Here is a 26,096-nt window from a genome sequence, read left to right on the forward strand (position 1 = left end):
TGTGTAGCACCAGTGGGTCGAAAAGACTTCGCAGTGGAACCTTTTCCAGCCAGTCTTGCTTTACTGATGCTGTCCTCGAGTATACGACTCACACACGAAGAGTCAAGAGCCTTAAAAGGCTTCTTTAATGTCACAAACACTGCTCCGTTTGGAGGAGGGAAATATAGTCCTTAACAGTAAACACAGGGTCAAGTTTCCTGTTGGTGTGAGGAGGAAGAAGAACCTCAAAACCATTGCGGTTGGTATCATTCTTGATCCCAAAGAAAGTAATTTTCGCAGTCCCATCTTCCTGAAAATGATATAGAACAAACTTTATGGATAACAACTTCTTTTTATTCGTGAGTGCGACGTTTCGATACAGATTCTTGTACTGTTGTCAAGCATAATGGGACATGAAGAAGGGGGTGTATATATACTGGATGTAACAAAGAAAACAACATAATTAACATAATTGGCTAGGCAGAAGGCTGATGAAGCCAGAGAGTAGACAAAGGACCGGCGTAGAGGCCAATGATGTACAAATGATAATGACATGTTTATACAGCAGTGAGTTTATACAGTAGATTGGGCTTGGTGGATGAGTGCATCATAGGCGGATGGAATGAAGTATCCTTGGTCTCGGTTGATGGTGGGCTTTTGGCGTTTGATGTGGATGGCTTCGGTGAGCTTGCGTTTAGTGAAGTCTGTTTGTTTGTTAGAGAGAATGGTGATGTCAGACCACTCTATTTGATGATTGGGGCTTGCTTTGATGTGATGTGAACATCAGACCTCTGTTACCAATTCCGACAGCAAATCAGCCATTTCCGACCACATCAAAGCAAGCCCCAATCATCAAATAGAGTGGTCTGACATCACCATTCTCTCTAACTAACAAACAAACAGACTTCTCTAAACGCAAGCTCACCGAGGCCATCCACATCAAACGCCAAAAGCCCACCATCAACCGAGACCAAGGATACTTCATTCCATCCGCCTATGATGCACTCATCCACCAAGCCCAATCTACTGTATAAACTCACTGCTGTATAAACATGTCATTATCATTTGTACATCATTGGCCTCTACGCCTGTCCTTTGTCTACTCTCTGGCTTCATCAGCCTTCTGCCTAGCCAATTATGTTAATTATGTTGTTTTCTTTGTTACATTGTTACATCCAGTATATATACACCCCCTTCTTCATGTCCCATTATGCTTGACAACAGTACAAGAATCTGTATCGAAACGTCGCACTCACGAATAAAAAGAAGTTATTATCCATAAAGTTTGTTCTATATTGTACTTCCCAACTTCTAAAATGCCTCTCAAAGAAGTTTCCTGAAAATGGATCTGATCAACGGAGAAAACCTGATGTGTACAACCATGTGTAGCGTGGTCATACAAAGTGGATTTAGGGGCAATATCCGATAGTCGGAGCATTAAACTTACAGACAGTAGGCATATTGCTTTTTGTCGAAGATCCTTATTCGTCAAGTCATTGTTGTCTGGCCATGTCTGGAACAGGTCCGTGAAACTTTGCACAGGCATCACCTTAGAGTATGTCATACTATGATGCGTCCCCTCTACGAATTGGTGAATGCACAGCAAATAGAGTTCGAGAAACTGTCGAGTGATCTGGTATCGCTCGTAGAAGGTGTGTCCTGATCGCTCCAAGATTTGTTTCTCTTTGTCAGAAAGCAAGACATGGGGACACTTCTCTAGCAAGGTCTCGAAGAACTCTGCCATGTCGGAAGTTGTCTGTATGTATGTCTCGGATCTGCCCCGGATTCGCGTATATCTGGCTTGCGATATGTGGTACTTCCTCTTCGCCTCCCAAAGGGACAAACCACCTGATCGGATCTCGGCATAGGCTTCACACGATAGCTTGGTTCCTGGCATTGTTGTGTTCTATACCTATGTACCTGTATATCTCTAATTGGAGTGCACATTCACTGGTGGTTTTCCATGGGGGAAGTCCCTGTTTGGGGGAGGTGTAGAAACAACACAATGTAGGGAAGTGGTCCAAACCCCCATCGACATACTGTTTTTGTTTTGTGTGTTGGACTCCATTTTGTTTTCCGCATACCTGTCTTGGTGTTGGGTCGACTATTGCAGAAAGGAGAACAAGGAAGACAAAAAGTGTCTCTATATACTCAAATGCACGAATGCAACTCTTCTTTTTCTTCCTTCTTATTGTATCATTATTTTTCCTTTGCCCGATCGTACCTCCATCATCTATACTATTTCATTTGTTATCAAAATAATGAAGATGGAAATATTATCGAGTAAAATAGATTTCATCTTTGTTGATCAGTCTATACTTGTACTATCAATTGCGCATGCGGGTGGGGCAGCAGAGGTAACGAACCAGTCAAGAATTTGGGGATATCATCCAGGTACTCATGGGAGAAAAACAATAACAAAAGCAACAACCAGTCCACAGAAATTGCTCTGGATCAGTGCCCCTTTAAGGTCACGATATGGCTGAAACATTGATGCGACTAAAATCGAAACACACTTATGATAATATATCTATTCAATTATGTTACATTGGAGTACAGAAGGTTGAATCAGTAAAATAGTCGTAAACTGGACATTTATTCTTGGCTCAACTTCTAGTTTAATTGTGAATACTGACTATAGTCTGTCAACCTAACTTTTGGAACACGTTTTTTTGCAAGTTACGTTTAAACAACAAAAGGTATCCAACTTTTATTCGCTCAGTTAATAATGATATCTGACAACCTAATTAGGTGTTGAATTGCTAAAATTTATTATTAACTGAGCGAATAAAAGTTGGATACCTTTTGTTGTTTAAACGTAACTTGCAAAAAAATGTGTTCCAAAAGTTAGGTTGACAGACCATAGATGTCTTCTGTTGATATGTAAGGAGTTACACCTAATGTAATATAAAATTATTTTTTTGTAAATGAACTTCATGTTTGTGACAAGAATTTACAGAATATGAACTTGTTTTCAGCAAACATATACATCTGCTCTTCCCAAAACACTACTGTTGGCCGTTGACAAAGATGGAATACATCTTCTGGAGAGCAAGACCTTTGTAAGTAATGCTTACCCCAACAGGAGAGTAGCATATAAATACAAATACATTGGACAAAGAGACTTTTATTGAATAGTGTTAAGTTTGCCTTATCAAGCCATAAAGCCACAAATATTTATGGAGTGAATCTGGAAGTATAATTCTTCAAGGAAATTATCTTACACTATTTGTTATCTTTGCTGATTTTCACAAACACACAAAATGATTTTTGTTTGAACAGACTACTTGCAGATTTGTTTCTCTAACCCCAATGTACTTTTTACCTGCATAGCCATGAACCTAGTGTAACTTGAAGCAACAGGACTTACCTTTTTTGAAGATGTACTGCCAGAGCTTCAGATAAGCTTTTCGCAATCTGGGTGTTTTACCCATGGTGTCTGTTACATATGGGTACTTCAGTGGGTACTCAAATTTACTGATACCCACACTTTTTTAAAATGTGGGTATTTTCTCTGTCAGTAATTTAAAAATGTGAAAAAGATAACTATAGCCAATTGTTTGTACTTCAGATTTCATTGTTTAAATTGAAATACAAAAATGTCGGCATGAATGTCATTTTAAACCGGTTCTGTTAGCTGTTTGAACTATCACAATAATGTCGTATTGAATAAATGGAAATATGCAAGGCTAACTTGATGGATTACTTACTAATAGTCATTCAGTGTCACACGTTTTAGCCACTTTAGGGGGTATGGGCTTGTAATCACAGATGAGAACTTTTCTTTGCCGACTGACAATGCGTGCAGCATAGTCTCATTTCATCAGATTGTTTATTGAAAGATAACCCTGGAAACTTAATTTTCTATGCATCCTCAGTTTGTTTTTTCTAAAGTCTATTGCCGTCATGTTTCCTAGCCAGTGCGTGAGTGACAGAGGTAAGCAAATTTGTCAATATTCTATCGATAACAGCCTCCAATTAAAAACAGTTTTCAATAAGTTCATCAATAATTTCTTTTGCAATGACAGAATTTTCAAAACATCAATTTCGAACAGTGACAAATGACAAAATCTTACTTTGAGATGATGTTTTAGAAGACGAATGCACATGCAATTTCTGTGAGGCAATCTCTTTGGATAAACAATGTATGTCTTGACTTTCTAACAAGATGAGAGATTTCATTTGATGATAATTATAATGAGTGTTGCAAATACAACTAGCTGCGTTTGGGCGATTGTTCATAAAGTGAACAGTTACATAGTGAAATTCAATCGATAATCTACCTGATCCACTCATAACATTTAACAGTTAGCAACTTTCTGTTACACATTTGTTTTTCACTGGTAAGTTAGTGTAGGCAAGTCAACAACTAACCAAAGCGTTTCTGTAATTTCTTTTGTGTATTTGGGATGCTGCAGATATATTTCAGTGCATATTTTGGAAATTCCAATGCGTATTTCATGCAGATATGCAGCTTATCTAGACTTCTGGTACTGCTGTTCTATATATTTTCACAAACTGGCAGTGATGTGTTGAAATTAGAAAACATATATTTTTAAACTCATCCTATCTCACGATTTGCACCTCTCTCTCTCGCTTCGACTTTTAGTGGAACGACTGTAAACTTTTACCCATAGACCTCCTTGTCCCTAATGAAGCTTGCAGCATGCTCCACTAATTGCTAATTGCCTCTGAATGATCATTCTCTTTCTTATTGCACGACTGCGTGGACGTGCTGTATTATAGGGACATTATTTCACCCTAACATCATGGAGAAATCAGATAATCAGTCAAAAAGTTTTGTGTGCAATGCAAGACAAATTATTCGTCCCTCAATCCTCACTCGTCTTGCAGTGACTGTATTGGATAGTGTAACTGGACTAAACAATATGGCAAGTGTAATTCACTAGAAGATGATGATTTTAAGGCCTACCTTTGTGTCTGTTTGTGAAGAATTGACAGGAAAACAACAGAATCTGATCCCACTCCCACCAAGCCTACTTTTATGCAAGAGAGCAACATCTTTGGATCAAGAGGATTTTATGGATGCTTCCAACCTATCTGAGGACATTCGGCACCTGTTACGTGTGCATCAATCACCTCCTTCCAAGGCATCAGATCACTTGATCGGTAATTCGTTGCTGCCTGTCGCATCTACAGTATCAGGGGACCTTAGATCAACACTACCATCATCAAGATGATTGATACATCCTCCTTCGACTGTCTCAGTCTGTTTGGAGCCTGGCCAACCACGTTCGGCAAGCCGACTGTCCCCTCACAGTTCATTGAACCAGACAGAGCAGGCTCCAACTGTGTCATTGGGGGATGTTCATCATGAATCTGCACTTCGGTTTTCATCACCACATCGTTCTAGATCACCACAACGATCCAGATTACTTTCCCAATCCAGATCACTGTCACGATTCAGATTACCTGGTCCAGCCAAATCACCATCCCGTTCTATATCACTAACTTGATTACCTGAGCGTACCAGCTCACTGCTTCCATCCAGATCACCAGATTGCTCCAGATCACCGGACCGAATGCGCTCACTGAACCGTTCCAAGTTCACAAACCCGATCCAGATCACCGAATGGATATAGATCACATTTTCGACTACCACAGTCATGATCCAGATCACAACTACAATCCACATCACCTGACCAATCCAGATCACCTAACTGATCCAGATCACGGAACGAATCCAGATCACAACTTTGAATCAGATCACCAGACCGATCCAGATCACCGGACCAACTGCAAATCAGATCTCCTTATTGATCCAGATCACCTTAGCAACCCAGGTCACCTAACCGATCTAGGTCACCTTACAGAGCCATTGACCAGCCTGGATCACAGTACAGATCCACACCTCATAGTCGTTCCCATTCAGATGGTCGAACCAGAGCTCCAGTCTGAATCAGATCACCAACTAGAACTACATCGACCCCGGATTAGTTCTTTATATCATACCGGATCACCTAGTCATAACAGATCATCTAGGAGATCCAGATCACTGACTAACTTCGGAACTTGCTATGTCAAGGTCTTGACAGTTCTTCTGACTGTTGTTCAGGAGATCATTGTTACGATACCACTCATAGGCCTATAGTCTCTTACGACATTCCGCCTACACGCTCTGCGGATCCTTCAACCCACTCCAGGATCATTGCTAAGTTATGGGAATTTGATCACAATCCCACTCCTACCCCGACTCCGGATCTAAATATGATGATCAGGGCCATCACCTCAGCCTGGAACCAAATGCAGCCTTCTACTCCAGCTCATCTAGCTTCCGTAGCACCTGGCTCTTCATCTGGTCCACCTCCCGAGATTGATCCAGTCCAACAAGTCATACCTGAATCTCCCATTCAATCTGAGATATCTACCCCTGGGGGTAGCTTTGCGGCAGTAGAAACAGCTCGGGTACTCGTTTGGATTGTTTAGAAGCTCCAACTGAGTCCTTCAGCAGATGACCTGGATCACTCGAAAACTCGGAGGACCAGTTCCAAATTATCTTGGATCAGTTATCTCACTTTTTGGGCTACGCCCTTGCTGTGCGCCAATGTGGACCCCTTAACATCTCATATTGGGAGGAGTGATTCAAGACAGAACTGTTTCGCCAGCCATGGTTCACTGACCCCCCTGTTCAACATCAGCATCCAAGAGGTGTCTACTAAGGTTGATAAAGAAACCCATTTCCAAGTCTCGATTGAATTGTTGAAACTACAGAAATTACATCTCCAGGACTCATTAAGACAGCATCGAACTGCACAGTTCACCCCTACCAATCTGGACTTACGCAATCTTTTTCATGGCGTATCCCCTCAAGGCCGTGGCAGAGGAAAGAAGTCTGGCCATGGTGGTTCCTTCTGTTGCATTCCCCCTCCCCCCCAAAGACAAACTCTGGCCCAGACTTGGGACCTCACGCCCCCAACCGCTCCGATTTTCAACACTCCGGCAGGTGGGAGATTACAGATCTATGCCCCAAATTGGACCATCCTCAACGATCCGTACGTCACCAACCTGCTACTTCATGTCTACCAGCTACCCATTATCGGCAGTCCACCTCTGACATCACATCCAGCTCATTGCTCCTATCCTGGGGACCAGCTCCAGACTCCTAGGTCCATCGCTCGTCACTCTAGGCTTCTACTCTCCCATATTTTTTGGTTCCAAAGAAGAATTCTAACAGCTCTGGCTCATCTTCAACTTGAAGTTGTTCAATGTCCAATTTCTGCTTCCACCTCCTCACTTCAGGATGGTGTCGATCAACCTATTATGCACCATCTTGAAGAAGGGAGACTTCCTCATCAGCCTTGATCTTCAGGACGCTTGCCTTTACACTCTGATAGATCCAGAGAACCGGAGGTACCTTCGCTTCGTGTTCAACAGGAATCATTACTAATGGAAGGACCTACCATTTGGAATTTCCCTTGGCATTTTACCTGAATTATCAAGCCGATCACAAGCTCAAGGGATCACCTTTGAAAGCTACAGAGGCGCTACAGAGATTGCTTCCAGGCTCAACAGGAACTGATTGTACTGCTTTGCCAACTACAGTTCACCACCACACTGCTCCAGCAGTTAGGGTGGCTGTTGAACATCATGAAATCAGAACTAATACTGACTCAAGAGACTCCAATTCATCAGAGCGCTGGTCGATACTTGTCAGGGGATGATGTTCGTCCCTCACGACAGGTTGATAAAGATTCAGCGATGCATTCCTCCAGCACTGTCTCAGGCGAGAACCTTACATCAGTGGCAGGAGCTACGGGGCCTTCTGACATCAGCTGAAGCCCTAACGTAAAGAGGTCAGCTCCAACTTCGGCCGATACAGCGATTTCTACGCCTGTATCTTCAGGCCGACAACCCCAAGGGAATGGGCTGTGGCCAGGTTGTGGTCATCTGGCGAACAGGTACTTCCCATAAACGAGCTGAAATTCAAGGTGGTACACATTGGGCAACAGAGCTTTGATCAAAAGGTTTGCTGATCCAATCAGACAACTCAACCATGGTTTGGTACATAAACCATCTAGGCTCGACAGGCTCGGCGAATCTGCTACAGTGATCGATCAGGTTCTTCCATCTCATCAACTCAGTAAACATCATAGCTATAGCCAGACACATTCCCAGGGTAAAAAATGTGATCGCCGATGCCTTGTCCCAATCCAATCGTCCGTCCCCGACAGAGTGGAAGCTACTGCCCCAGATCTTCCAGTCGATGATCTACCCTTTATCACAGACCCAAATAGACCTGTTCAACACAAAGTTCAACAACCAACTTCCTAACTTCATATCACCAATCCCAGACCCCTTGGCTTGGGACCTTGACGCGCTGGCAATATCATGGGAGGGTCTCAACGCCTACGCATTTCCCCCTCCAGCTCTGCTACAAAGAGTAATACAGAAAGTATTGGCCACCAGCAAAATACTACTGCTTTTGGTTGCGCCCTTCTGGCCTGCGAGAAGTTTGTTTGTCAACCTAAGAAGCCTGGCCAGTACCGCTTCTCAACCGGGACGACCTGCTTCTTCACCTTCACTCAGAACTATGCCACGGGGGATCCTCAGACCCTCAATCTTCATGTTTGGTGGATCTCCAGAGATCACTCATAGCTAAGGGCAACTCTCACTGAGTGGCCACAGTTATTACTTCCACAGCTCATCGTACTTCGACCCGTTCCTTGTACGACTATAAATGGAAGAACTGTGAAGACTATTGCAAGGTTAGGGGAATTGCATATCCCACATGTGCCTCTGCTCAGGTCATTGCTGAGTTTCTCCAGCATCTCCACACTACTAAGAAACTCAAAGGTACTATTTTAGCTACCTACTTGAAGTAGGCTGCTATGAACTAGCTTTGGCTACTACCAGGGGCACGATGATGTCCACTGTTCCCGAGTTGCAGAGTCTACTATGCTCCTATAGACTCACTAACCAAGTCCAGGAAGTTCAGACCTCCGTCCAGGGATCTGTCCATCGTCCTTCGTCATATGATTTCTACAGACTATGAACCTTTAGAAGACAAGGACTGGAACAAGTGACATTCAAGACATTCTTCCTGGTAGCTTTAGCTACCGCTGCTTGTATATCTGAACTCCATGATGTCAGTCGGGTGCGGTTCGAGTGGAAGAAGCACCGCAACGCTTTCCTGGGTCTCCACTGGGACTTCATTGCGAACCGGGCCAGATGTTTTCCATTCCCCCGTTGTCCACCATCTTTAGGCCGGATGATACTGAAGACTCGACACTCTGCCCTGTTAGGGCTCAATACGTTTACCTTCCTGCCGCCAAGGATCGTCGACAGCTACGAAGGCGCCTCTTCATATCCTTGTCTATCGCTTCAAGAACTGAGGTTTCCGGACCACGTTGACCTTCTGAATGCGTGCCATGATCCTGCAAACCTACACCTTTGCAGGGTTGCCTCCTCCAGCCGCTTCCAATCCTCATGAGATTCGTGCACTAGCCTCGATGATGGCCCTCCATAGCAACTGTTCCTTGACCACTATCATGGAAGGTTGCTTCTGGTGTTTTGATACAGTCTTCTCTACACATTACCTGCGAGACCTGTCTGTCACAGATGTCCAGGGACTACACAAGTCCGGACCTCATGTACTGGCTCAGCAGCTTAGATCGGCCCACCAACGCAGATGAGGGACGGTTCCACGTTCACATCACTGCTTCCTTGTATAAACTGAACAAAAGTTGAACTGAATCTCAACCTTTTGTACTCATTTTAGAGAAACTAGATGCAGAGATGTTTGGCATTCACGCTTACTGACCTCTACTCTACAGAGCAATTATGTCAGTGAAGTGTGACACTCCCGAATTCTGCCTCCTAAGTTGCCAGGCACATCTTTTGACTAACCTTAGGCAAAGGATTGAATGAATTTGATGCCATCCCAGAACTGAATGTTAAAACTTGGAGTTGCTGTGTTGTGCTTCTCTTTCACCCGCCTCTGTCGGTGTCTGGGGGGGCTATCATGGAATAATAATTCACATGGGCGGATCCAGGAATTTTGAAAGGGGGGGTTCAGGGGTTTCAAGAACTGAGCTTTCCCAGACCACGTTGACCAGGTAAGAAAATAAATCTTCAATGTGGTTTTAAGGCATTTTCAAAAGGGGGGGGGGGTTCGAACCCTCTGGATCCACCAATGATTCATACAAAATTCATTCTTCATTATTACCACTACAAGCAATATATTAGGATTCAGATATTAGGAAAACATAATATAGAATATTAGTTTCATCATGATCAGTAATAGCTTAGGGTAAAGACTCCAGTCAAAAGTAATAAAACTCATCTCACAGACATACTATTGAAAAAGGTATAAGTTACGACTGCACAGTTTCACAGATGTCTCCAGATAAATCCTAGCCTGAGGTATTAAGGACTCAACTGTTAGTCACACTGTTGAATAACTGCTTTGATATATTTATATTACATAGTAAACATGTCATCACCTATAATTGACACCTCAAATTAGGCTCGTTAAAATCTAGCCCAGGGTAAGCTTACAAGCATCCAGTAAATGTGCCAGCAGTGCCAGTTGAAATGGGATGAGCACGATTAAATATTCCCCTCTGTCTGGTCATTTCAATGATTACTATAGGACACACCCCATTTTGTTATATTCTGTATTTCATTGGTTATTGTAGGTCACACCCATTTTTGTATCAGTCAATGAATCGTAATGTCTTTATTGTTTCAATTTTAGATAAATAGTCACCAATTCTCATTGTTAGTCAGTAGGGTTTAGACTATCCCAACACAGGTTAGCTCTAGCCCTCAGCCCAAACAGTTGTACCGACTCTTTGTGGCCACCCCATGTTATTCTTGAAAATAAAATTGTGATTAGCTTCTAGTGACTTTGGACTCTTTGCTGAGTTTATTCCCCCATAAGCAGACCAGCACGCCAGTTAGAAAAGGGGTTTCACCAGAGCCCTCACTGGGATCCAAGACCTATATCATAATAGGGCCTGCTCGAAGCAGGGGCTGGCCCGATTCTAGTCATAAGACTTTAATTACGGGGGTAACAGGCGTCCCTTGCACATCGCTATCTATGGTTGTCATCAGTCCACACAGCTCCTGTACCAGCTGTTGGCACTGTCCAAACAGAAGGGTAACTTGTGGCCTGCCGCCCAACAGTGGGATAAGTGCAAGTCGTGAGATGGGATAAGTTTAAAAATTACAATGTTGGCTCCAAGACAAGAATGATCATTCAGAGGTAGTTACATGGGTAATTAGTGGGGCATGCTGTAAGCTTCATTAGGGACTTGGAAGCTAATTAAGGAGAGCAGCAAGGAGTGCATGAGCGAATGGACAAGGAGGCCTATGGAAAAAAGTTTACAGTCGTTCCACCAAAATTTGAAGGAGGTGAAAGTCGTGAGATAGGATAAGTATATAGATATACAATTTATATTAAAAATTTCAAATTTCTGTTATTACACTTGTGAAGATCTGGGTTAGAATTGGTCTTCAGCTACCCATGCTTGTTGTAAGAAGCGACAAACGGGATCAAGTGGTCAGCTTCACTGACTTGGTTGACACATCATTGTATCCTCATTGGATAGATTGATGCTCATGCTGTTGATCACTGGATTGTCTTGTCAAGATCCGATTATTTACAGACATCCGCAATTTGGCTGGAATATTGCTAAGTGCAGCGTTAAACAAGAAACAATGAAACTTTTTGTTGATAGATAGCATGTCAATAGCACTGTCGACTGAGTTTCAAAAAGGAAATATATATCTCAAATACCAAATGCATAATGCTGCCTTACTGAAGGCAATGATACTTTACAATTATGTTTGTTACATAACTAGGCTCTTAAATGTTTCCTTACTTCATGAAGATTTCTCAACATAAAACATTCAACTCAAATTGAGTGAACCTGAAGGGCAGCAGTCCCGTACCACTATTTTTATGTAGTGTTTGTATGTCTAACTAATGTTACAGAAATCTGTCTAAATCAGCTGTGTCATATTATTGACAAAAATATTTTCCTTCAATATAAATATTAACAATATTGTATATCATCTGTTTTGAATATTTATGTGTAGCCTGAGCGATTTAAAAAAGCAAACACTGGTGCATGTCTGCTTTCAAGTGATTTTGTTTAATATAGGACAAATGAAAAGTTGATTCTCACTTTCATTGAATTATAGTAGGAATCATATCAATCAAATGTAGCAATATGACAACTGACACTGTTGATTATTTTTTAGAGAGAGCTTGCTGCATACAGTTATTCAGAGATTGTTCACTCCAGTCCTGCCATCAAAAGCATCATGATAGTCATTGGACATGTTGCCAAGGGAACAAAGTTTATGTTTAATACGAACCAGGTGAGTTTTCGAATTAACAACCAGCACACCACTAGAAACCAAACTGGTACTACACACACACAGCCATAACACATTTTAACAATGTTGATAGTCACATCTTTGTGTATTGCTCAGAGACTGCTTGTAATTGTTACTAAATTTAAATTTCGGGACCCATGAAGATCTGGGTTAGAATTGGTCTTCAGTAACTCATGTCATAAGAGGCGACTGTGGGATCAAGTGGTCAGCTTCACTGACTTGGTTGACACATCATTGTATCCCAATTGCGTAGATTGATGCTCATGCTGTTGATCACAGGATTTTCTCATCCAGACTCAATTATTTACAGACCGCCACCATATGATATAGCTGGAATATTGTTGAGTGCGGCTTAAAACTAAACTCACTCACTCAGTTAAATTTTGGGGTGTTGTTTTTTGGGGTCAGATTAGATTTTGCATAGTCAACTTTTTAATTAGAATAATTTAGTATTCAAACCATATATACTCTACAAATCATGGCACACATGAAACAGTTGAATGTCAAGGTGTATATCCGCAAAAATTGTTTGGATATTTCCGGTTTTTCTAGTTTATAACAATATATGGTGTTTTCATACTTTGATGCAAGTGGATGGTGTTGATTACTGGGCATGGGAACCAAACTAATTTTTGTATATGAACAAGACATAGAAATTGTCCATGTACAGTTCTCAAATATGAAAAGGCTTAATTCTTACAAATACATCACACTGACACTTGACCTTTTTCCTGAAGATTGTTTCTGAATCTGCAGGTTGACAATAATGAAAGTCTGACAATAGTGTTGTCTTTCTTCCTGGTGATCGACCAAACACTATCTGCAATAGTTATCTCCAAATTTTTCATCATAATGTTGACATGTGCCTACTTGTCCAGTGAAAGAAAATTCCACTTTCTTCTAAGGTTTGGCAATATTTTGCTTATACTGTGAGAAAAATCTGAAGGTATTATTTGAAGGAATTTATTTCTGCATCCCTGTCAGGCACAAAGAATGTCTCTGCTTGCCAAGTGATGTCCCCCACAGTTGTTAATCCATGTTGATTTGCCTCAAGACAGGCTTGTAAACATTTATTACCTGTGCCCATGTTATTTAGATGGGACATTAACTCTTTCCAAGATATAACATTACAGGTGTTGGGGATACAATGTCAATTTTATTACGATTGACACATAAAAAATGACAAACTGTTCGTAAAATACATAAAATCCTCCCTTCTAAATAACAGTTTAAAAACTATCGAGATAAAAGGTATACCCAGGGAGGTGGGTGGGTGTCCGTACATGCCGGCTGCAGCCGTGGGACTGACTTCTCTGTCCCGTAGAAAGATGAGTGCGCACGCACGCTCGTTCCGCACTTCAGTGCTTTGAAGAAGGAGCTATAGGTTAGACCACTGATCTTTCCATCACACATGAAAGAAAACAGATGATTTGTAGGCGGTATCTTGCCCTGGATATCACGAAGTGACCTGAGCGCTGTAACAGGACACAAAGGAGAACTCTGCAGACTGGCTAGTGGCAGTTGTAACACCCTCTGTCCGAACTGAATGGTCTTGGAGTGTCGGATGGTCACATAAACTGTAACATCATTAACATCGCGAATACACAATTGGCGATCAGGAGATTTACTTTGTTTACCAGGTAGCAGTGTAGACTTCCTCATAAAGGTAAAGAAAGCCACCAAACATGCACTCCAAAATGCGATGTTAAAAGGGATAGATAAGTCGAGTTTAAATCTGATTTGTCGCAGAATGGTTGGCGTGATAGGCAATTTCTGTGCTGGTGGCTTGCCTTTAACATGCATGACACCCCTTTTAACTAGACTTAGCGTCCATGCTGTGAGGGGGGTTGTCGAAGCCAGAGTTGAGATGTGGTAGTCTGATGACGTTGAGGTATCGGGGTATACTGTTAGCGTTGAGAGAGTGCGCTAGGAAGGCTATGTAACGAGCTATGGTCAGAGTAGAAGCTGGAAGTGGTGTAAGACTGAAATATAGGCAGAACCTGAGATAACATCGGATCATCGCAGAGTAGGTTTTCTTAGTCGTGTATGCATAGGCCGCCTGTTTGTATGACGTCACCTTGGTGTTTATCTGACGCAGGTCTGCTCCCACTGGGTCTGTTAAAGCGTCATAGAACTGAGATACATATGGTTCAACAAGTTCATGTCATATCCAGCATTATGTAACCATGACATATTGTCTTTAACGTGGAGCTGAGAGATTTTGTCACTGATTGGGTTACTCACACCCGGAATGTGTCTAGAAATTAAGTGAAAGCCGTAAAATGCAGATAGCCAAAATAAGTCTCTTAAAATCTTCATTGCTGCTGGATTGAGTGAGGTGCCTTTATTGATGGTTGCCGAGTTATCGGTATAAATGATCACGTGTTTCCCGCTCCATGCCGCCGCCCATCGCCTCACCGCCACGCCAACAATCGCTAGTTCCTTGATGTTTATATGTTCATTACACAAACCTACCACGTCAGAACGCCACACTATGTAAACCCAATCACCACTGTAAATCCCGGCGCCGCCGATGTCGCACGCATCTGTCACAAACTCCTCGTAGGATATTGGATCACCTTGGATTGCAAAAGTAGTACTATTAAATATTGACATGAAATCAAACCACCACTTGATATCTGCTCTAGCAGAGGCATTAAGTGCAATGAAGTGATGTTTATATCGGACGCTGTTACACACGTCAATCAAATGCCTGAGAAATGTACGGACTGCACGTGCTGCCCAACTTAGCTTGTCGATCAGTTTCTGCACTTGATGTCCATACACGCCGGCTGCAGCCGAGGGACTGAAAGATGAGTGCGCACGCAAGCTCGTTCCGCACATGCATGCTTGCGCGGTAGAGTGCTGTCTCCCGGTAGAGCACCTGTCTGTCCATGGCCTGTGGGAGTTAAACTTTAATAATATAGATTATTACCCCAAAAATAATTGCTCAAGAAACATCACACTAATCCTCCTGCAAAGATCGCTTTGGGGCCTATCAAGATCTCAGATATACAGTCTGACTCAGTTTTGAATTTACCTATAAGTCCTTCAGTGGAGTAAGTTCCATTGCCTAAGGATGTAATGGAGAAGGCCCTCTCTGCAGCTCTGAAGCCTTTCGTTAATCATACCAAGGGACTGGCAGACAGGATATCTGTCCTTTTCTAAGGGAGAGACAAGGTTCAGCCCTGCCGAAAAAATATAGGGGTAGACATTATCCACTGCCCAGAATGAGGGGCGGTGGGGTAACCCAGTGGTTAAAGCTTTCGCTCGTCATGCTAAAGACCCGGGTTCGATTCCCCACTTGGGTACAATGTGTGAAGCCCATTTCTGGTGTGATATTGCTGGAATATTGCTAAAAGCAGCGTAAAACTAAACTCACACACTCTGATGCCATGAGCAGCATGCTCAGTAGGTACTGCTTGGGTCACACAGACCGAGATTATGTTATCATTACTTCAGAGCACAAGGATAACAGGATGGATGGTCAGTTGATCAAGAGGATTAATCTTTACATGGATTGGATCTCTAAGTGGACGCATCGAACCACAACTCAACTAGATATACTTTTGCTCATAAACTAGTGGCGCACGAAGTGTTCTATGACTCCTTGCCTCGAGGACAAGGGAACAGTACTTATAATACCAATAATAAGGATCTGCTGGATAAATAACCTTTCCCAGAAAAGGAGTTCCAAGATTTTACAGTCAAGGTACTAGAACATTTGTCTATCAAGGTAAAGATCCTTCACTTAGATGAAAGGATCAGACTGAAAGGAAATCATCAATACTTCAATCTCAACAAGAAATGAAACATGCCATTGTTACTCGTTCATAAAAAAAAACCTGGATTGGATCCTAATGTTTTGAAGAACTATCGTCCCGTGTCAAATTTGTCCGTTGTATCTAAGTGTATGGAGAGGATAGTAGCATCACAATTACAGTGTCATCTAAAAGAAAACAATCTTGCTGATTCATTTCAATCTGCCTACAAACCCTGCCATAGCACCGAGACTGCTCTTGCAAAGGTCCACAATGATATCTTGTCCTCCATGGGTAATCAAAATGTTACTCTTGTGCTACCTGGATTTGTCATCTGCTTTTGATTCTATTGACCATGCCATATTGATCCGCAGATTAGTTGAATGCCTTGGTGTCCATGGAACTGCACTTCAGTGGATTAAATCATATCTATCTGATCGTTCAATGTCTGTGAAAATTCAAGATGTGCTCTCTGATAAGCAAATAAATCGGGTGTGCCTCAGGGTTTGGTTCTTGGCCCTCCTCTTGTAAGCTGTGTACATTTTCCCATTATAAGGTGACATTATAAGGAAACACTCAATGGGATTTTATCTGTATGCTGATGACAACCAGGTTTATATCTCATTCCAAACGGCTGACTTCTCGTTCAACCTTACAAGATTAGAGCATTGCATTGACAACATACGGTGCTGGATGAGTTCCAATTACTTGAAACTTAATGAAGAAAAAACAGAGTTCTTGATCCTGGGTTCAAGACGGCAACAAAGACAAATCCATCCTGATTTTGTTAGCATTTGAATCGGAAATACTGCAGTGTTTCCAACCGGCAGTGCTTGTAATCTGGGAGCTTGTTTTCACATCATTTATAACATCGGCAAAGTGCATTACCTATTGAATACACCTTCTGCCATGCTGTTGATGCAGTGTCTTGTGTCTTCCAAGATTGCTAACTGTAATGCCCTGTATCCAAATCTTCCAAACAAAGCCATCTTCAAGCTACAAAGGATTCAAAACTCAGCAGCTAGTTGTATGTCCAAAATCTCTAAATCACAGCATATAACACCAGTTCTCAAAGCCTTGCAATTGGCTCCCTGTCTCCTCTCGCATTGTCTACAAGATTGTCTGCATGACTCATGAGTGTCTTCAATGACAGTTATCCTTCATATCTAAAGGACCCGTGAAGGTCCGGGTTAGAATGTGCCTTCAGTAACCCATGCTTGTCGTAAGAGGCGACTAACGAGATTGGGTGGTCAGGCTCGCTGGCTTGGTTGACACATGTCATTGGTTCCCAATTGCGCAAATCGATGCTCATGCTGTTGATCACTGGATTGTCTGGTCCAGACTCGATTATTTACAGACCGCTGCCATATAGCTGGAATATTGCTAAGTGCGGCATAAAACTAAACTCACTCACTCACTCCAGACCACTCAACATACACATCAAAGAACATAAGACATCCACAAACAATGCAGACACCAAATCAGTCATTTCAGAACACATCACCAAATTTTCTCAACACAACATCAACTGGGACACTGTCATAACACTTACAAACAACAAACATGACTACACTCAGCACAAATTCGCCGAGGCATTGTAAATACGCCGTTTTAATCCCTCTATAATAGGAATCATGGCTATTTCATCCCAACAGCTTACTACCACCTAATCCACAAATAACTCAACCAACTCTGGCTTCTCATTAACCTGGTTCGGCTTTGATGGTATCTGGTTTTCTTGCTGGATGGAGGGTGGTGCTGATGATTTTGTCAACTAGCTTGGGTGGGTAGTGGTTAAACTGGGTGAAGAAATGGCGGAGGTGCTTGATTTCTGCAGTGAAGTCGGTAGAGCAAAGGTTGATGGCGCGTCTGGTGAGGAAAAACCGGACACCATCAAAGCCGAACCAGCACCCATCCGTATCATACCATCCCCTTCATAGGAAAGACCTCCCACCACATCAGCCGTCTCCTCAAACAACAAGCTGACATCGAAACTCATTTCACCAGCTCCATCCCACTGAAAACTCTACTCCAAGCCAATGGCAGGAACACCTCCAAACAACAAAAACCCAAAGGAGCTGTCTACAAGATCAGCTGTGACTGTGGTTAGGCCTATGATGGGCAAACCTCCCGTCCCATAAACCTAAGAATTAAAGAACACCTAGCATCAACCAAAAACTCAGACCGTAAATCAGCTATCTCGGAACGCATAATCAACTGTCCTAATCACAACATCGAATGGGACAATGTGGAAATATTATCAAAAAATGTCCAGGACTTTACCAAAAGAAAACTGGCAGAAGCAATTCAAATCCGCCGACACAAGCCCTCAATCAACAGAGACCAAGGATACCCCATTCCTTCCGCCTACAATGAACTGATAAAAACAATGGAACAGAGCACTCCAGCCATCATTGCTAATTAATCCCATCTGCTATGTATATCTTCTTCCGCCTCCTCAACATTGGCTTCCTCCCATTGTTATTGTATTATTACCTATTTGATTGTTGTTGTTAATCCCTTTGATGTACTCCCCCAGGTTGTCTTACTTAATCCCTATTATATGTATATAAGTCGATATAAGAAGCTATACCGAAACATCGCATCATAATAAATAAAGAAGTTGTCATCCATAAAGTATTATACTTTTCTATTATCCATCAACTTCTAAAATGCCAATCAAACAGATTATTTATATATATATATATATATACACGCACAAAATGTCCAAAGTAGTACAGGTGTTCAGTCATAAATATTGCATAGATAAATAAAAACAGAATGCCTTTTTCTCCAACATGTTTCGTTCTTTACTCTTCAGGGAGATTGTAGCGGTTACAGTATGACGTCATTACATATATATTGTATTCGATGCACAGGCTGTAATGAACAGTATATTGGTCAATCAGAAAATTTAAGAGCCGGGTTCGTGTCCACAAACAACAAATAAAGTGTCCTGAAACCCGATGTATCCCACTGAGTGAACATCTAGATGTCTGTGCGAAAGGAAACGATGTTAAATTTACAACATTTCCTTTTTATCAAGTTCAAAATTCGGACAAAGTAAAACAAATTTTAAAAGAACACTACTTCATAGACAAGTACAAACCAATGTTAAACCATTGCGAGCTGTGACCTTGTCGCTCTAGAATGTTGTCCCTATTATGACGTCACAATATATATGTAATGACGTCATACTGTAACCGCTACAATCTCCCTGAAGAGTAAACAACGAAACATGTTGGAGAAAATGGCATTCTGTTTTTATTTATCTGTGCAATATTTATGACTGAACACCTGTACTACTTTGGACATTTTGTGCGTATATATATATATATATATATATATAAATAAAATATATATATATATATTTTAAAAATATAATTCAAGACAACCTTTTGACTCAGAAACTAGTTTCAGGGGGAGAGGCAATCAAGTGTTAGAGGTAGTATTCTTAGAAATATTGTCATTGTTGATAATGTTCAGTTATACGATTCATAAGTTTGTTGTCACTGATAACACTTGTTGCAGTCCATGGTAATATTATTCTTTTGCCCAATTTTCAGGCATCTCAGATTGAGCACCTGATGAAAGACTATGTTGATGAATTACAAGTACAGGGTCTACTGCTGCCAACAGAGGGCACCCAACGCATGTCAAGACTTGTTGACATAGATGAGTTTGAAAGGCAGAGAAACAGTTCACAAAACACTGTGATCCTTGCACAAAGGCAGGAGTAGACACCCCAAAAAAGTGCTCACATTTTTGGGGAGTTTGGATGGATTTTGAAACCATAAAATCCTCATGAAGTCACCTAAACACTTTATATTTTAATTTTCTGATGTAATGGATTATAATTCATTACTAGATAGATACTTCCTGAACAAGATATATCAGAATAAATTTTGTAATATTCTATCAGATTCGCTTGTCTTTACACCTTTTGTAAACTGCTTAGCAATATATGTTGCATTCCTTTCCTCCTTCCAGTCATTCATACCTTATCAATATTGAAGACAATGACATATTGTGTGTGAACATCAAATTTGGGTAAATATTGTATTTCAGAAAAATGTACATGTGATTTTTTTATGCCATACATCAGACAAGACTCTCTATATATGAAGAAAGTTACAATTAGTAATTTACTTTTTGGAGACGATATGAAATATACCATTCACTGTGATCTGTCAAAGTAATATCAGAATAAACCTGTGTTTTCATTCAGCAGAAGAAATGATATTTTTGAAAGACACATGATCCATGTGTAACATGTATTTTTCAATGCATGCAGCAGTTTTTTAAATAAAGATGATATTTAGGTCTGGGGTATCTTAATATTTAACATTTATGACATCAATCCTTTGGCATTCCTGCTAAATATCAAACCCTGCATGCAATCATAAAGATTATCAAAGGCTGCTTTCCTAGTTGCTATCAGAAGACATTCTACTGCCAGAGCAAGTGATTTTGATAATCAAATATATTTAATTTAAATACAAGATATTCATAGTGATGACTCATAGTGATTGCTTCCCTCTCCTTCCACGCAAGATATGGTGGAAATTCTCTGTGTTCTGTTTCTTAAGAACAGAAAATAATGTCTCCCTCGAAAATACCCCTCTACTGTACATACACACTTGACCAATGTGACCAAGCCAGTGACTTTTCACTTTCTCCATTTTGTCGAAAGGGATGTTTGGGAAAATATTTCTTGTGTTTATGTGGAAGACTGACATCTTTTTGTAAAAAGTCTAAAAGACACTTTTGTATCGAAGATTTTCAGGAAGGGTCACAGCCACCTCCTGTAGCAGTAAATCCTCTGATAATAAACAAACATATCAATCAACCAATGACAGTTGATGTCAGGACTCTTCACATCAGCACAAGTGCTGGCAATTCAAGACTGGCACCTGCATTCAATTCCTGACATGGAGACAGCATATAAATTGTCTTTTTGCCTTCATTCGAAGTGGTGTTGTAGGAATATTGTGGAAGAGGCGTAAAATCATACTCATACACTCACTCACCCAAAAATATTGCCTCTTACAGACCAGATTAAAACAGAGATACAGCTAGTACTTAGATGACAAGGATGTCACAAGTGAACAGTTCAACAATGTTGTTAGTACAAAGATGTTTTGACAGTCTAGTTGGGCATCATTGAACCTACTTCACGGATGCATCATATGCATCAATTGAACTTTTATAAAAACTAGAATACTGTTTTGGGTGACTGTAGCTTGCATCAGTACATGGCATTCAGTTCATATAATGATGCTATGAAAGTATTCTTGCCAGGTACTCACCAAAATACTTGTAACCAACAGAGAAATCCATGCCCCTGTGTTACTGATTAATTCAGAGCATGAGTGACCGTTCAGTTAAGTGTGCAACACATCCTTAACGTATTGATCGTTTTAAAGACTGGTAAGAACACAGTTTTGTCCTTAACGTATTGATCGTTTTAAAGACTGGTAAGAACACAGTTTAGTCTTACAAATCCACAAAAAAATAAGATTTTTTTTTTCCAAAAAAAGAACATGAAACCCCATATGAAGAAATAAGAAGAATAGCACACAAGGTGTTATATGAACAGATCATCCAGGTGGCTGCCCACCACCCTCATGAAGGTGATGAATTCAAGCAATCAATATGAGTCAGGATAAGAAAAAAAAAAATGTGTTGTTGTTTTTTTTGAGAAAAAATTACTTTATACCTACCCTGACTCCTACACTATCTCCTCTCCTTCTTTGCCTCCTCCTTCTCCTCCCCCCCTCTCTCTCTCTCTCTCTGACAGAGAAGCAATCAGTACGAGTCAGGAATCACTTTGCATAAGGAGCTCTTTGGTACAGCTGATATTTTATGTGTGGAAGTACTTGTCCTTGTCGAAGTTCCTGCACTATTGATCAGAAAAACATTATGATGACACCTTATCATTAAACTGCAACAAATATCAAATAAAAAGTCAATGTATGGCATTTACAATCAATACATCCATTCTCTGTCAACAAAAGTTCCTTTCAAGGCATTACTAGTGGTATCTGACAAGGGTTGCTGTAAAAATCAGTGAGTTGGTACACTGCCAATAACTTCACGCACTCTTTCGCTGAATTTAATGTAAACAATATTGAATGAAATTACAAATAAAATTAATATAAAAAAAGATAAGTCCAGATATATAATGAACACTTTTGATAGCAGCCAGTGTAATTATATGATTAAATTGTGTATTTACTTTCAGATTTGTTGACATGTTATTTCCAGCCTGACTTGCTCAAGGTATTGGGATAAAACTATATATACTGAACTGCAAAAGAAACATGACACCAATAGACGTTTCTTAAAGCACACACTTTAATTCGCTCTGATTAACAATCAAAACGGATGATTGAGTTCAAACTTCATTCAAACTAAATCACCAAAAAAAGTACCATTAAGATACCTGAAAGTCAGTATCGTGTGTGACCTCCATGAGCATCGATGGCGGTGTTGCATCATCTGTACATAGAATGAATTAGCTGATTGATGAAGGCCATAGGCACATGGGTCAATACTCGGCGAAATGCCTGATCGAGTCCAGCCGCAGTAGGTGTCTTCTTTGAATCTCGGCCCAAAGGTGTTCTATTGGACTTAAATCAGGACTAAGTGCAGGCCATTGTAGGATTTGGATGCCATGTTGTCTTAGGAAGTCCAATGTTACCCTGGCAGTGTGGCACAAGCATTGTTGTGCTGGAAGGTATGATTTCTGTGACGTCCAAAATGTGGTACAACGTGGGGTCTTATGATTTGGTCAATATAGCGAGCAGCCAAGGGGCCAGCTCTCTGGTTCAGACCGATTGCACCCCATACCATAATGCTTGGACCACCCAACAAGTATCTTTCAACAATACACTTATTGGAAAACAGTTCCCCACGACTTCGCCATACTCTCACTCTGCCATCGGCTGTCAAAACACAATATTGGCTTTCATCCAAAAAGAAAGCACACTTCTCCATTGTTGATAACCCCAGTTTCGATGCTGAGTTGCCCATTGCAGTCGGTTGTGGAGGTGACGAGCGGTGAGGACAGGACCACAATATGGTCCTTGACAGCAGAGGTTTATTCCACGCCAATGTTGACGCATTGTATCGTCACTAATGGTCTCCTGTGTTGTTTCCGTTGCTCTTGTGAAGCAATCCTGATGGTTGCACACAATCTGTCGGTCTTGACGCTGTGATGTTACTGAAGGTAGTCTTCCACTACGTGGATGGTCCTGGATGCTGTTAGTGGACTGATACCGCTCCTGCAGTTGGTAGATTGTCCTTACATGAACATTAAAATACCCTCCGTGGAGTCTGGCCAACTTGCAATAGTCCCAAGGCTTGGTTCCTCTGATATCTCATAAGCAGTGTTTGCCATGACACAGAAAATGACCGCCTCCGTGGTGTAGTGGTTAGAGCGGAAGGTCCCGGGTTCGACCCCCAACCGCGTCATACCAAAAGACGTTAAAATATGCTACTTGTTGGTCCCTGCCTGGTGCTCGGCATTAATGGGTACAACAAGGACTGGTCGGCTCGGAGTCAGTATAATATGTCTGAGTGCGGTATTCATGCTTCACTGCGGCATGGTATCTCAGTGGGCTAGCACTATAAAACCAGCTTAAGTCTGGGCTAGTACAAGCAGCGGCACATACACATATCTTCCCACTGAGAAGCAAGTAAGGCAGATAAGCAAGAAAGTCTCCAGGCTCATAGTGAGTAGAAAGTCTGTTAATTTGTTGATAGCACAGCTAGTCCTGAAAAGACGTACAAATATTGAATAATATAGATAATCAGCAGGCCAACTGCCCCAGGAATGTCTATAAGCTCAATGTATGAATTGATAACCTGAAAATGATAAGTAGGAACGGTGATTAGCATACTGTTACTGTACAGTTTTGTAATAAAGTCACATAGCATTTAAAGAAAATATTGTAGTATCAATTCTCTCCAAAAAAATTGTTTTGTGTCTTAGTTTTTTAAACTGGTGGCTGGACCTTGTGGCTGAACCCTTGTGCTTGGAACCCTTAGAATGTTTCCAGTTTCAGAACACCTCACAAAAATGCACAACAAAAAAATACAACAGAACTGAAGTATTGAGAAGGACACAAGTCCAATACAAACTTTAATATGACATACATTCACAGTGCAATTTTTACAGATTATCACCTCCAAATTAATTCATATAATATAAAGGTTATTTTCAATCATTGTGACATCACAGCTGTAAAACAAAAATTATTCATTGCTGTACTAGTGGATTCAGCTTTGTATTTGAGTAAATCATTTTGTAACTACTGGCATATATATATATACATACTATGTTTTTGTGATTATTTTATGAAAACTACATTCATTTTGCACTGTGTAAATGGGATAGTGGAGCCGAAGGCCTGGGTTCGATTCCCACATGGGTAGAATGTGTGAAGCCCATTTCTGGTGTCCTCTCTTCCCCCCCCCCTCCCCTCCCTCTATGTGTTATGGCTGAAATATTCTTAAAAGCCACGTAAAACCCAACTCACTCACTGGGTAACTTGAATGTCCTTTACATGATTTCTGAATAAAAATTATGTATGACATTGGAATAAGATTTTGTTTTTGTTTTTTTCTGTAACATTCAGTAAAACTTCCAATATTCAATGATCCCTTATACAAGGCAAAGAGTGCTTCCAGTCATGCCTAATGCCATTTCCTACACAAGAGGGTGCCAGGTGCCATCTGCACCAAGGGACAAACTAGCTTTAACACTGATTCACTGGAACAGATACAAAAATAGCTCTTTCAAGTTTCAAGCTGATGTGCCAATTGGTTAACTGATGATAGTGTGAAACATAATTCTTACAAATACTTCCCTCTAACACATGACTGCCGTATTTTCTTAAACTTGTTTCTGATCTACAGATTTAACTTCAATAAACATTTTATAGACTGTGATCTTTCTTCCAAGTGGTCTTTCCAAGTGCTGTCCATATCCCACACTCCGGCCCAGCGATGACTAACAGAACTCTGGGTAGGAGAGTGTCCATATCCCTGATGTAAGCGGTGGAACCACATAATTTTTCCTGTGGCACACATGAACGCATGTGTTTACTTGCTCCCTACAGTCTGTTTAGGTATAAATGATACCGGTGAATCACAATCTAAACCCAAATCGGTTCATGATCAAACATTCATTTCAACGCAGAATGTATTGAAAACATCAGACCAACTCTGGAAAAAGTTTGCCTCCAAAATAAAAAAGCTACTTGACAAACTATCATCATTTTCTGAGTGAAGTTTTACGAGGGTAAAGTAACAGTAGTAGTGTTGCAGGAACAGCCTCAAGGGCGGGAAGCACGTGCAGCTTGGATGTCAACATTTTAGGGGTTGTATCAAAACTCTTCCAGACTGGAATCTGAGGAAAATCCTAATTCACTTTCACTACTCTCAGATTGTACACTTATGATGACTGGTTGAATGGTGGCATAATCTAAACCACTCTTTATCCAGTACTGATTCTCTATTTCATTTTCAACTCACTGTACACAGTTTTGCCAGATTGCTGGTGTTACTTTACTGACGGCTTTGTGTACTTCGTTTTGAACGTGCTAATGTTTGAATGTGGCATTGTTGCGACCCACATCAGATTTTATGATACTCCAGATAGCTGCTGTTGGTTAGGCAGTAAATGTAAAGTTTCATGGCTATGAGTTTTGAGATATTGATCTACCTATAAATTGGTGTTGTGTTGTTGCGCTTTTTAATGTCATAGTTGCTTTTGATGGAAACGGAATATCTTTTTATTTTCTAGCCATGCTACCATATCACTTTTCCTGCTGTTGGATGTGGATGTTTTTCATCTGGATCCTGCACGCTATGATATGGTGCGTTGTCCAAAACAATTAAACATTTCTGAGGAAGTGCTGTTACCAGCTGTTTTTCACCGAATTGAAGAAAACTTCCCCATTCATTTCATTGTGGTAATGTCTG

At 41.0% G+C, this 26,096-nt stretch overlaps 1 protein-coding gene across 1 annotated transcript in view; it reads left to right on the forward strand.

The window, feature by feature from the left end:
- LOC124279515 (unconventional myosin-VIIa-like) overlaps positions 1-20,333 on the forward strand; it is a 754,149-nt gene extending 733,816 nt beyond the window's left edge. Inside the window, exons 41-43 of the mRNA XM_046715341.1 lie at positions 2,958-3,041; positions 12,208-12,327; positions 19,673-20,333. Coding sequence (XP_046571297.1) covers positions 2,958-3,041; positions 12,208-12,327; positions 19,673-19,846 — 378 coding nt within the window. The 3' untranslated portion in view covers positions 19,847-20,333. The remainder of the gene's footprint in view (positions 1-2,957; positions 3,042-12,207; positions 12,328-19,672) is intronic.
- The last annotated feature ends 5,763 nt before the right edge of the window (positions 20,334-26,096 follow it).

This window comes from Haliotis rubra, unplaced genomic scaffold, assembly GCF_003918875.1.
Source record: "Haliotis rubra isolate DU_JTF1 unplaced genomic scaffold, ASM391887v1 Scf251, whole genome shotgun sequence".
NCBI lineage: Eukaryota > Metazoa > Mollusca > Gastropoda > Lepetellida > Haliotidae > Haliotis > Haliotis rubra.